Raw genomic sequence first — 13,888 nt, forward strand, 5'->3', positions numbered from 1 at the left:
AAGAAAACAATGCAAGGAATCAATGAGACAAAAGAGTTGGTTCTTTGAGAAATTCAACAAAATCAAGAAACCTTTATCCAAACTAACCGAAAAACAGAGAGAGAATATCCAAATTAACACAATCAGAAATGAAAAGAAGGACATAACAACAGACACTGAGGAAATCCAGAGAATCCTCAGGTCATACTTCAAAAATCTGTACTCCACAAAATCAGAAAGCTTTAAGGAAGTGGACAATATTCTAGCTAAGTACCACACACCAACATTATATCAAGAACAGATAAACAACTTAAATACACTAAACCCCAATGAAAATAGAAACACTAATCAATAGTCTCCCAATCAAAAAAAAAAAAAAAAAAAAAAAAAAAAAAAAAGCCCAGGCCCAGATGGATTCAGAGCAGAATTCTACCAGATGTTCAAAGAAGATGTAATACCAATATTCCTCAAATTAATCCACACAGCAGAAACAAAAGGAACATTGCCAAACTTTTTTTTATGAGGTTACAGTTACCCTGATACCCAAATCACACAAAGACACAACTAAGAAAGAGAACTACAGACAATTTTCCTCATGAACATAGATGCAAAAATACTCAATAAAATATTGGCAAACCGAATTCAAGAACACACCAGAAAAATCATCCACCATGACCAAGTTGGATTCATCCCAGAGATGCAGGAACAGTTCAATATATGAAAATCCATCAATGTAATCCACCATATAAACAAACTGAAAGAAAGAAACCACATGATCATCTCACTAGATGCTGAAAAAGCCTTCAATAAAATTTAACACCCCTTCATGATGAAGGTCTTAGAGAGAACAGAAATACAAGAAATATATCTAAACATAATAAAGGCAATATACAGTAATCTAACAGCCAACATCAAACTAAATGGAGAGAAACTCAAAGCAATCCCACTGAAATCAGGAACAAGAAAATGCTGCTCACTCTTTCCATATCTATTCAACATAGTACTTAAGGTTCTAGCTAGAGCAATAAGACAACAAAAGGAGGTCACAGGGATACAAATTCAAAAAGAAGAAATCAAATTCACTATTTGCTGATGATATGATAGTTTATACAAGTACCCTAAAAACTCTATCAGGGAACTCCTACAGCTGATAAACACCTTCAGCAAAGTGGAAGGATACAAGATTAACTAAAAAAAAAAAAAAAAAAAAAAAAAATCAGTACTGCCCCACTATGTACAGATGACAAATGGGCTGAGAAGGAAATCAGAGAACATCACCTTTTATAATAGTCACAATTAACATAAAATATCCTGGGGTAACTCTAACCAAACAAATGAAAGACCTGTATGACAAGAACTTCAAGTCTTTAAAGAAAGAAATTAAAGAAGATATCAGAAAATGGAAAGATCTCTCATGCTCTAGAATAAACAAATTAAAAATGGCAATCCTACCAAAAGTAATCCACAGATTCAATGCAATCCCCATCAAAAGCCCAGCACAATTCTTCACAGAACTCAAAAGAACAATACCCAACTTTATATGGAAAAACAAACAAACAAACAAAAACAGATAGCCAAAACAATTCTGTACAATAATAAAGGATCATCTGGGGCATCACCACCCCTGACTTCAAGCTCGACTATAGAACTATAGTAATGAAAATAGCTTGATATTGGCATAAAAACAGAGAGGTGTGCCAATGGAATCGAATCAAAGACCTCGGTATCAACCCGCACATCTATGAACACCTAATTTTTGACAAAGAAGCTAAAAATATAGAATGGAAAAGAGAAAGCATATTCAACCAATGGTACTGGTATAGCTGGCTGCCAACATGCAGAAGAATGCAAATAAACCCATATCTATCACCTTGCACAAAACTCAAGTCCAAATGGATCAACAACTTCAATATAAATCCATCCACGCTGAACCTTAAAGAAGAGAAAGTGGTAAATACATTTGTGTGCATAGGCACAGGAGACCACTTCCTAAATACAACACCAGTAGCACAGACACTGAGAGCAGCAATTAATAAATAGGACCTCCTGAAACTGAGAAGCTTCTGTAAAGCAAAGAACACAGTCAACAAGACAAAACAGATCCCTACAGAATGGGCAAAGATCTTCACCAACCTTGCATGTGACAGAGGGAAGATCTCCAAAATATACAACGAACTCAAGAAACAAGACTTCAAACTACCAAATAATCCAATTTAAATGAGGCACAATTCTAAACAGAGAATTCTCAACAGAATAATCTCAAATTGTGGAAAGATGCTAAAGGAAATGCTCAACATACTTAGTCATCAGGGAAATGCAAATCAAAACTACTCTGAGATTCCATCTTATACTGATCAGAATGGCTAAGATCAAAAACACCAATGACAACTTATGCTGGAGAGGATGTGGAGAAAGGGGAACACTCCTTACTGGTGGGTGTGCAGACTTGTACAGCTGCTGTGGAAATCAGTATGGCAATTTTTCAGAAAATTAGGGATCAGCCTATCTCAAGGCCCTGCAAAACCACTGTTGGGCCTATACCCAAAGGAGGCACATTCACACCAGAAGGACATTTGCTCAACTACGTTCATAACAACATTATTGGTAATAGCCAGATCTTGGAAACAACCTAGTTGTCCCTCAACTGAAGAATAGATATAGAAAATGTGGTATATTTATACAATGGAATACTACTCAGTGCTAAGAAACAATGAGATCCTAAAATTTGCAGGCAAATGGACAGAACTAGAACAAACCATACTGGGTGAGGTAACCCAAAACCAGAAAGACAAATATAGTATGTAGTCATTCATAAGTGGATACCAGATATAAAGCAAAAGATACCCAGCCTACAGTCCACAACCCAAGAGAAGCTAGAACCCTCTTCCAGAAACAGATGGAAACAGATGCAGAAATCCACAACTAACTAATGGGCCAAGCTTCTGGAGTACAACTGAAGTGAGGGATGAGCGATAATATGAACACAGGCATCAAGACCATGATGGGGAAACCCACAGAATCAGCTGACCTGAGCTGGTGAGAGATCACTGATTCTGGTCTGACAAATGGGGAACCTGTGTAAGACCAAACTAGACTCCCTTAATATAGGGAACAATGGTATGTCTGGGACAATATATGAGGCCCACTGGCAGTGGGTCCAAGATCTAACACTAACGTACAAACTAACTTAGTGGAGGCCATTCTATATGGAGAGATACCTTGCTTAGCCTAGACATAGGGGTGTGGAGAGATGCCTTGGTCCTAGGGGAGGCCTTACCCTCTCTGAGGAACAGATTCAAGGTGGGGAGGGGAGTGAGGGAGCAGCAGGAAAGAAGGGAGGGAGAACTAGTATTGCAATGTAAAAAATTAATTTAAAAAAATTAAAAAACATACTCATAATACCATTATAACTTACTCTAATGTGAAATAATGTATTTCAAAAATTTTAAACTATGGTTCTCTCTGAACTAACAGTAACTGGAATGAGTAGTTAATTTAAAGCATTAAATAAACAAACCAGGACATATGGATGATCTATGAATTGAGCAGTAGCAAATTGATCTATGTATTTTAAATAACTTAGAAAATACTTATACATTGACAGTTATAGTGTTTATATTACTCTTTCTAAATTCTAGGTCAGACATCAAATTATATTTAATACAAATTTTAAACACCATCCTTTAGTATTTGACTCAAACAACATTATTTTTTATTTAAATTAGAAAGTCTTATTTTATACATCAATCCCAGTTTCTTCTCCTTCCCATCCTCCCATGCTCCCCACCAACCCCCATCCCTCTTCTGCTCCATAGAAAGTGTTAGGCCTTCCATGGGAGATCATCAAAGACTGTCACATCATTTGGGGCAGGGCTTAGGCCCTCCCCACCTTGTGTCTAGGATGAGAGAGTATCCCTCTATGGAGACTGGGCTCCCAATGTCCATTCATACTAGGGATAAATGCTGTTCCATTACCAGAGGCCCATAAACTTCCCAGGTCTCCTTACTGAAGCACACATTCAGAGGGCCTGGTTCTGTCCTATGCTGGTTTCTGAGCTGTCAGTCTGGGGTCCATAAGCTCCCCCTTGTTCAGGTCAGCTGTTTCTGTGGGTTTCCCCAGCCTAGTCTTGACCGCTTTGCTCATCACTCCTCCCTTTCTACAACTGGATTCCAGGAATTCAGCTCAGTGCTTTGATGTGGGTGTCTGCTTATGCTTCTATCAGCTACTGGATGAAGGCTCTAGGATGGCATGTAAGGTAGTCATCAATCTCATTACAGGGGAAGGACATTTAAGGTAGCCTCTCCACTATTGCTTAGATTCTTAGTTGGGGTCATCCTTGTATATCTCTGGACATTTCTTTAGTGTCACATTTCTCTTTATACCTATAATGGCTCCCTCTATTAAGGAATCATCGGGGGAAGAATAGAGGAGAACAACAAACAACATTATTTTAATAGTATCACTTCAGCAGAGGAATAAACCAGAAAGTTTATTGGAAACATATAAAACTAAAACAAGCTCACCATGGCTTCCTAGAACACAAAACACATCCTAAATGAACACATTGAAACTGCATGAAACTGCATCAGCCAGGGTGGTGGCACACACTTTTAATCCCCAAACTCCAGAGGTAGAGTTTGAAACCAGTGAGTGCAGTTTACGTATCAAGTTCTAGGCCAGCCAAAGATACACAGTGAGACCCAGTCTCAAAAACAACTCCTCTCCTAGAAAAAAGAAAACCTAACCAAATTAACCAAACAAATCAAAACTACAAAACTTTATACCAAAGTACATTTCAATGGAACCAATGATGTCTATCTAACACATAAAAAATAAGGTATGCAGAACAGCATGTTAAGATCTTACACCTGATGCCACACTCAGTGGTCACAGAACGTAGAGAAATCAAGCGAGAACTGTACTGCTGGCTAGTCCTCATAAGTGCTGTAAAGTGTTATGCAGATTGCTGTGGGAGAATTGTCATACTCTGTGTGCAATACTGATCAGCCAGACAAAGTATGTTTACTAGTGCTACAGTGGCGGCTCCATATGGGTACAATTAACTGTTCTCTTGAACTCATAGCAGCCATGACTATCTGCACAAAACTGGGCCTGCCAACATTCTATCATTAGAGTAGAGGGCAGCTTAGAGGGCCACGTGCTCCATGATATTTACATTCAGTTAATAATTCCAAATATCTGAAAGAGACAAGGTTTTCTTAAGTGGTGTAGCTGTGGGAAAGCATGAGCGCTTGCCTGTGCTCCCATAAGTGAAGCCTATTTCAATTCCCTGGGTCACCACAAAGAAGCAGCAGCTGATCCCAGAATGGCAGCTATCTGGGAACATGAAGGAGATCGGTGGGGATGAGAGTAAAGGTGATTTAAAATATTCCATGAATGTATGAAAAATGTTATGAAATCTATTGTTGTTATAATTATATATGTTAATAAAATATTCACATAAGTAAAATGAGTTATGAATGTTCCTGACAATTTTAATTAAAAATCAAAAATTACTTCTAACTCCAAATCTATAAGTCCAGTATTTAATTAATGCCAGATTATAACATTATCATGGCTTAGAAAGTTTAAAAGTACAAAATCAAGGGTCAAACTGAATTTGAATCCCAATGCTATAATGCTATAATTTATTAGTAAAGACACCTTGGGCAAGTTATTTAACTTACATTTATAGTTAAGTCCCCTCTTGCTTAGAATGGAACTACAGGCAAAACAGACCTTATAAGAAATGTTTGAGAATAGAAGTGCTTCTGATTTTAGAGCTTTTCAGATTGGGGCACATTTGCTTACATAAATGTCCATCAGTTAAGCTTCCCTACTCCAACCCTGAAACTCTGAATATCATTCAGTGCCTAAGATGTTGCAGGCTTCAGTGTGTTTGATTTGGGGTTTTCGGGCGAGGACTGTTGGACCTGTAATCATCATAACAATATATATTCTCTATGGGTTGTAATAAGGGTTCCTGAGAGGTTGGAGAGATGGCTAAGCAGCTGAGAGCACATGGCACTCTCCCTGATGACCCACGTTCAATTCCCAGCACCCACACCAGGCAGCTCACAACCACCTGCTTTTTTTTTTTTTTTTTTTTTTTTTTTTTAGAAAACATTATTTGAAATAATACATGAAATAAGTTTAGCTCAACACAAAGCATATGATAAGTATTGCTGTTATAGGAAGTAGTGCTAAGCTGAATGTTATTAGATATTATACATTAAATAATAATAAAAATAAAGCTTGAAGCAAGTTCTCTAAAATTTCACTTTATTATACTGAAAAATGCCTACTCACCAGAATATGGGACTTTCACCTGGTTCTTTTACTTTGTAGTATTCTTTGTCCTGTGGCAAGACTTTGGTTAATCCAAAATCTCCTATTTTAACTCTGTTCTCATTTTCCACCAGTATATTTCTTGTTGCCAGATCCCTGTGGATATACCTTTTTGTACCAAGATATTCCATGCCCTATGGATAAAATACATTTTTCTTTCAGTAGTTCTATGAACATAATTTACATGGCTGTATCCTACAAGTTCTCTGTATTAGTTAAGGACAAGTCTGTATGACTTTTGAGTTAGTTCACCATAATTATTGCTCCCCTAACAGACATTTAGGATGCTAGGTACCTTGCATATCTGAGATGTGTACTGCAGAAGTTTTTTGTGATCTATCCGTTCCTTATGTTTTTGGAGATAGTCTCGTAAACTTCCATATGGCAAATATTCCATAATTAACCTTAGGTTGCGCCGACCTTTTAATATACAAAAGGAACACAATGTTTTATCATGCTGTATCTTACTGATTAAATATTAGGAAAAATATATATGTAAATGATTTAAGTATATACAAAATCTGGGTCCATGATGATAAAACTTTACTACAAATTAAAGGTGATATGGTATTTAAGAATACAGGCTTTTTAATACAAAAGTTTTTTTGAAAGAAGCATTAGAAATATTTATTATTTAGCCTCTTTTAATTAATTTGTGAAAATCAAAATAAGTTGATAATAATTTTTTCAATTGTAACAAGTATCTAATTCAAAAACATTTTAATAGACTACATTAGGAAATTAATTTTGTATTTAAAAAAGTTAACACATTTTTAAGAAGTGGTGAGAAGGATGATTAGCCAACCAGTCAGAACACTGAAGTAGTTATATATAGTCCCACACACTTTCAAGCATCTCTCTCTGCGCACTGACAAATCTTTGACAACTGTCTGTTTCTACTACCCAGGATGTCAAAGACATACTGTGAAGTTAGGACAGGTTTCCATGCGCAACATACCAGCACTGTAGCATACTCCCTTGTACTTCACAATGTTGTCATGCTGCAAGGACTTCAGGATTTCAATTTCCCTTTCAAAGTCTCTGAGATGCTCTTCGGTGCTGTGTTGGAGCTTTTTAACAGCCACCACTTCCCCAGTGTTGTCCTGTAGAGGGTCATATCGGCACATCTCCACACTCCCAAAATTACCCTAAACAACATGTGACGTTAGCATGGAAGCCAAAAGTCTTCAAAACAACTTACTATTGACTTCTAAAGATACAGGAAGTACATGGCATATAGAATTAGTAGGAAGACTTCTCAGTTTATGTTAGAGAACTTTTAAAGAAAGAAATGGAAGTGTTATTTTTAAAAACTGGGCAGTATACCTACAAACAACTTCTTTGGGATGAATTCTAGACTGAAAAAGTATAGACTGAATTATAGACTATTCCTCTATCTCCGTGCATCTTCATATTGTTCTCAGTGAATAGGAATTGCTATGGATTGAATATGTGTGACCCCCAAATTTACACAAGGAGGCCTAATCCCTAATATGATTGCATTTGAAGTGTCCTTATACAGAGTGTTAAGATTAAATGATCACAAGGGTAGTACCCTCATAAGAACAAGAATAACTCCAGAAGTTTCCCTTTCAAAAGCTTCTATCTGAAGCCAGGCGGCAAGCACTTACTAGACACCAAAACCTGCCAGAACTCTGACCCTCGACTTTTTTAGCCCTTAGGTCTGTGGAGAATTAATGCCTGTTATTCTCATCCAGTCAGAACACAGTATTTCATTATACAAACACAAACTAATAAAGAGTCTGCTTGACTTAAGAATGGAGAGATGACCCTGTAGTTAAGAGCACTGGCTTCTTTGTGTAGCGCCAAGAGAATACCGCAGAAACCACAACTAGTCATAAATCAGACAACTCGCTGTGGGCGCCCTTCCCTGACTGACACATCTACAACCCTAGGCCCAGAGAATGTGGGGGGTGGAGGTGGGGGGTCTGAGAGCCAGATGACCAGGAAGTTGGCTCTGAGATTGTGACTCCCAGCTATGACAGGGAAGCTGAAATCTTAACCAGATGGCCGCCTAAACAAGGTCTGAACAATCTCAACACCAGCTGACATCCCAAAAATAATTAAATGGGCCACAAACATAGATACAATTTTGACATCTGTTCCAATTTGTGTCCTGTAAAAGGTCTTAAGGTACTACAGTCACTGAAGGGACATACGCTCATCACCCTTCTTTGTGATTCTCAGTTTGCTGAGCAGTGCTTTTCACTGTTCCCAGTGGCCAGTGAAGCATGTGGCCATCAAGAGGAGCGCTAGTATTTGTGTAATATCAAAACCACATGATTTCAGAAAAACTCAAAATCTGAATGTAATTAAGACCCTTCCTGATTCCTAACATGCCTGCTAAATTTTCTTCTACAGGCTTAAAAGAGTGTGACCCTAATAGCTAACAATGGTTTTACATTTACACTTTCAATTTTCAAAGTTGAAACACTGAGTTTCTACCTAGAAAATGGAAATAAGTTTTTCTTCCCTTTTCAGGTTATTATAGTGTAATTATTAAAATATGCATTCATGGTATACAAAGTGATGGTTAAGCATATATATATATACATATATATATATATATACACACACACACATATACATACACACACACACACACACACACACACAGAGTTATAAAATGTTCACTACAGTCAAGCTAATCGACACAAAATACCTTAATCACATAAATGCTCACACATCCACACTTAGATGGAAGCTTCATAAACTTAGAAGAGATGGAAGCATAAAAGGAAATCAAGTCCAATGAGGAGCTGCAAGCCTTTGATCACAGATTCTTAGAATGTTGAAATCAGGTTCAAGACTAGCACAGACAACTAAGCAGGTCCTTGTCTCAAAATAATAAGGAGTTTAGGGTATAACTTAGTGATAGACTAGTTGCCTAGCACATGTGAGACCCTGAGTTTAATCCCCAGGATAGTAAAGTATAGGAAGGGAGGATGGAGGGAAGGAGGGAGGAAGGGGAAGTGAGGAAGGATGGATATTAGCTGAAGACGGCATTAGCAACTGAAGCTAATAAAAATTTACTAGATTTCTTTAACTTCAAATAAAATGGATCCCCCACCCCCCAAAGTGTTACATATTACCAAGAGAATTCTTTAAAGGGGATTATAATATACATTGAAAACTGTATCTAAGGACTTGAAAAATCAGTTTGTTCAGATCTTTTAAAGTTTCCGTTATTCTGTTCCCACTAATTATATTCAATAATTCTATGACCAGTCATTATGTTCATAAAAAATGTTTGTATATAACAAACAACAAAAAAATAAAAAATAAAAAAACAAACAACAAATTGAGATGGATTCTACAGAAATGTAGGAATGAGTCATATTAACTTTTCCCTTTTTCATAAATGGGTCTTTGCTATGTGACCACAATCTCTGGGAATAAAAGGCACGTGATTTGAAAGCAAAGATTACAGACGACGATGTAGCTGAAGTGCGTTCACACAAAAGCAAACAAGCGTGCATAGCAGCAGGAGCATGGAGCCCGGCTCTTATCTCACGACTGCCTCTATCTTGCTTTGTGACTACAGCAAGGCGTTTAAATTTCCTATATTTCATTTTTTCCTTGTAAAATGAAGAAATTACTTTTATATTTAAAATATAATTTCCTAAATTTTGCAAAAAAATACTTTCTTTGATATGTCAGAAGGCAACAAAGGAAGAGAGACTGAAAAGACTTCCATGGTCTAAGAAATTTTGGACATACACTGCAATATTACCAAGAAATGATCAATACTGCAAGAATAATGAGATACTATATGGGATTATATTATAAAAAAAAACATGGCCTCCACCTCGGGTGTATGCCCTCAGCTACCACTTTGCAATTCAGCCCTGTAGAAAGGTCCATGTACCTTGGAAGGAGGCCTGCAACAGCCATGTTAATGAGCTATGGAAGAGATCTAATGAAGCCTTCGGAGGAATTTTAAGGCCTAGCTGATACCTTAACCCAAAGCAACCCATATAAACTGTCCCCAGATTCAAACTCAAAGAAACTGGCAGGTTTTAAGGTAATTTGCTATATAGCAATAGATAATGAATATTCCCACCACCTAAACACTTTTTCCTCAATTGCTATATCCCTTCAAATATTCCTGAGTATGTTACATAAAAAATGAACAATAGTTATTAATATAGTTAGACTAATTTTAATATAACCATCAATGTTTAGTTTTAAGAAAGCTCAACTACAACTTCTAATATAGCTCCAAATCTCAATAAGGTCTTCATGTTGTATCTGTGCTAAAATCCAATTCATAATGAGATATGGTATAGATCCCTGTAAACAAATAAGGGAGAGACCTTGCCACTACAATTGGGCCTGCTAAGTAAGCACTGAGTCTTTTTTCATTTTTGTTTGTTATATAGGCTATGTGTGAGTGTGAAACTTTTTAATGGAACCTCTGTAATGAACATGGTAATTCAAGGACCTAGGCTGTAAGCAATCAGACTATTTCTCCCAAGACAATGTCAGAAAGGCAGACAGAACACTTTGTGTTCCCTTCTCTATTACACTAACTTACTATAATGCACAAACTACCCCTTCAAAGCAAGAGACCCAGAATCAGTTTTGGAAATACTCCTTAGTTTATCTCCCATCTTCTTAAAAGATGTTGGCTGCATTACACGTTAAAGGACCTGAGGTATTCTTCAGTAAAGTGCTTGTTTAACAGAATTCTCTAATATCCAACAATTAAGCTCATTTTTCTACAAATACCTCTTAAAATTTTGTGGAAAGTGGATTGAGCAGCTCTAGTCCAAAGTCTTCTTGTTCCCAAATAAAGTGATATATGAATATATTGTATTTGAAAATGTATGACAGTTTACCTTGCCAAGTTGCTGTAGAAATTTCAAGTGTCTCTCTTCAAACTGTGTAGGGTCTCTGTCTTCAAAAGCACCAGAAAATCCTAGGGCACCTATTCTCATGTTTGGCAGCATGTCATTTTCTGTTAGTAGTTCATAGTCTGTAGAAATAAAGAACAACATTATACTAAGTTGGCAAATACATTCCCTGGGTAAAACTGACAGATATTCAAGCTAAGAAGCATAATGAGCTTGGAATACTAAATTACACAGGTAAACTCAAAATTATTTGCATTATATTATTAGGAACTTTTCATTATTACTCAGACTTTCCAGATAGAGTTTCAAGGGGCAAATTACTCCAAAATAGGTAGTTTCAGTATTTTTAAAGTGAGATTCCAATTCCTGAGGTTAGAAAAGTGTGGTGCTAACTAACTATGAGACAAGCATGCATTTACCTCAGCATTCTAAAGGAGGAAGGTGAAGACAAAAAAAATAAACCTATTTCATGTTTTTAAAAATGTCAACTATAAAATAGATGGGAACTAGAAAAACCAGAAGTGGTATTGTTAAAAACTATATGCAGTCAAATAACAAATGTGATCAAATAAATATGCTTCTCATTAACTGACAAACTAAATATCATTGGATTCTAAAACTCTGTGACATTCCCAGACAATAATTTGTGGTTAAGTTTTCTTGTTCAAACAAATAAACAAGTAAATAAATTTAGGCTATGGAAGGAGAAAATATCTTTTTAAAAATTAAGGACTGCCCAGTCAAGCAGAATGTATACAGCACAGGGACTCACACAAATGTAAGACACAAAAGGCCTGAAAGACATCAAAGACTTTCTTAGATGGGACTGCAAAATTAAAAACTATCCAATGAAAACAACAGAGATAGAAGGGCAATAATCAACAAAATGGCCCCATGGGTACTAACCTGGAGTAAACAGGCTGTTAAGGTCACGGATGATGGCTCTAAAGGCAGGCCTGAAATCTGGTTCATAATCCATGCAATTGTTTATAAGGTTTGCTAATTCTGTCCACTTAGGTGCAGGAAGCTGATGCTTATCTTCATAAAACTGCAGCTTCTGTAATTAAAGAACCAAATGCTAAGAATAATTCTAGAGTGCTGTTATTTATCTTCTTTTCAATTAGATGGTCTACGAAACATCACACCATGTGAAAGAAGGCTGAAGGATCAGACTGTACCTCCAGTTTAAATGAACTTACTCTTTGAGAGTCCAGAGCACTCAAGGGCTTGTCTCCACCACTGCAGATTTCCCACAGAGTGGTGCCAAAACTCCACTTGTCTGTTGCCAGATTTAGATTTTTAGGATTTTCAATGCATTCAGGTGGTACCCATGGTATTCTCTCTTGAAGAACTTTTAAACAACAGGAACAAACTATAGTTAAATAAAGTCTACAAGCTATTGTTTTATATGTGAATAGATTTTAAACTTATTTGAATAATTAAGTGTTTGGTGGTTGTAGAGGAATATCAGGCTCATGTTTACTAAGTCTAAGAGCTGGATGATCTTTGAAATCCTACTTCAGGAACTAGCTTTAACAACTAAGATCCACAAAGACTTAACAATTTTCCCATGGTTACAAAATTTTTAACAGTGTTGTTGGAATTAGTATCCTGTGTAATGAATTTATGATCAACTCAATTTCTTTCCATTAAACCGAAATGTCTTACCTGGCATACCTCTTTCATTACCTTCCCATTAGTCCCATTTCTCTTTCACAGAAAGAAATATACAAAATTTGCCTTAAAACTGGCTCTCAATATTTAAAAAATATTTATAGCACATAAGTAATACAAGTAATGTTACATCACTGATGGGTGTTTTAACAGGTTAGGAGCAGAGGCCACTGTGACAAGGCCCAATAGGCATTATTACAGCAGACAAATGATTGAATTATACCAAGATAGACATAGCATGGAACTGACAGGCTGGTGAATGTTCATGGAGCTCCACAAGTGAAGACTCTGTTGTCCTGGATTCCATGACAAAGATCATATCTGAGGAAGGGCAGTGGGATAACTCTCCCTTCTGGGATTCGGACACAGAGTATAGAACTTACTGTCCTTTGGTAGAACTGTGATGCTAATGCCAGGATCACTAAGTTTGATGAAAGGTGGATTCCCTGTTTTCCTGTCTTCTTCTCTGATGAGCAGGATATTTTTGGCACACACATTCCCATGAACAAGGGATTTTTCTTCCTATTAAAGTTAAATGCACATATATTCAAATATCAATATATAAGTAAACGTGCATATAATATGCCCAAAGGTACAACATAGATTTAAAGAAGACAAAAGACAGCATAATAAATACTAATTTGAAGGCATACTTTGAGACAATAAAAGGAAGTCTTTGTTTCTTACTAATGTAATGATCTATACCCACACTGAACTGAATGTACTTTTCAAAGGAGAGATTCCAAATGATAAGCACCTCTAGGTGGTAACTAGCATTAGGAAAAACCATCTCTAGTTCAATATACCTATGGTAATGACTGGTGGGCTCTCTGGTATTCTGCACCTCTGTCAACACTGATTTCTCACTAAACACCTGTTCAATTGCCTATAAACACCACAAGGTATCTTCTGCAATCGTAGCAGCAAGATAAGCTCCTATAAATTCTTGGTCAAATTTCCTAAACCCAGGTGTGTTGTAGGATAGATATTATTTTAACTGTGTAAAGGT

At 36.7% G+C, this 13,888-nt stretch overlaps 1 protein-coding gene across 2 annotated transcripts in view; it reads right to left on the bottom strand.

Moving 5' to 3' along the window:
- The window catches only part of Jak2 (Janus kinase 2), a 70,288-nt gene that overhangs the window by 8,641 nt on the left and 47,759 nt on the right, over positions 1 to 13,888 (bottom strand). For both annotated transcript variants that reach the window (XM_051199951.1, XM_051199950.1), the window contains 7 exons: positions 13,263 to 13,401; positions 12,405 to 12,556; positions 12,112 to 12,262; positions 11,191 to 11,327; positions 7,287 to 7,476; positions 6,624 to 6,748; positions 6,290 to 6,462 (listed from right to left, as the gene is read on the bottom strand). In XM_051199951.1, coding sequence (XP_051055908.1) covers positions 6,290 to 6,462; positions 6,624 to 6,748; positions 7,287 to 7,476; positions 11,191 to 11,327; positions 12,112 to 12,262; positions 12,405 to 12,556; positions 13,263 to 13,401 — 1,067 coding nt within the window. The remainder of the gene's footprint in view (positions 1 to 6,289; positions 6,463 to 6,623; positions 6,749 to 7,286; positions 7,477 to 11,190; positions 11,328 to 12,111; positions 12,263 to 12,404; positions 12,557 to 13,262; positions 13,402 to 13,888) is intronic.

The sequence above is a fragment of the Phodopus roborovskii genome, unplaced genomic scaffold (assembly GCF_943737965.1).
Source record: "Phodopus roborovskii unplaced genomic scaffold, PHOROB, whole genome shotgun sequence".
In the NCBI taxonomy this organism is placed as follows: Eukaryota; Metazoa; Chordata; class Mammalia; order Rodentia; family Cricetidae; genus Phodopus; species Phodopus roborovskii.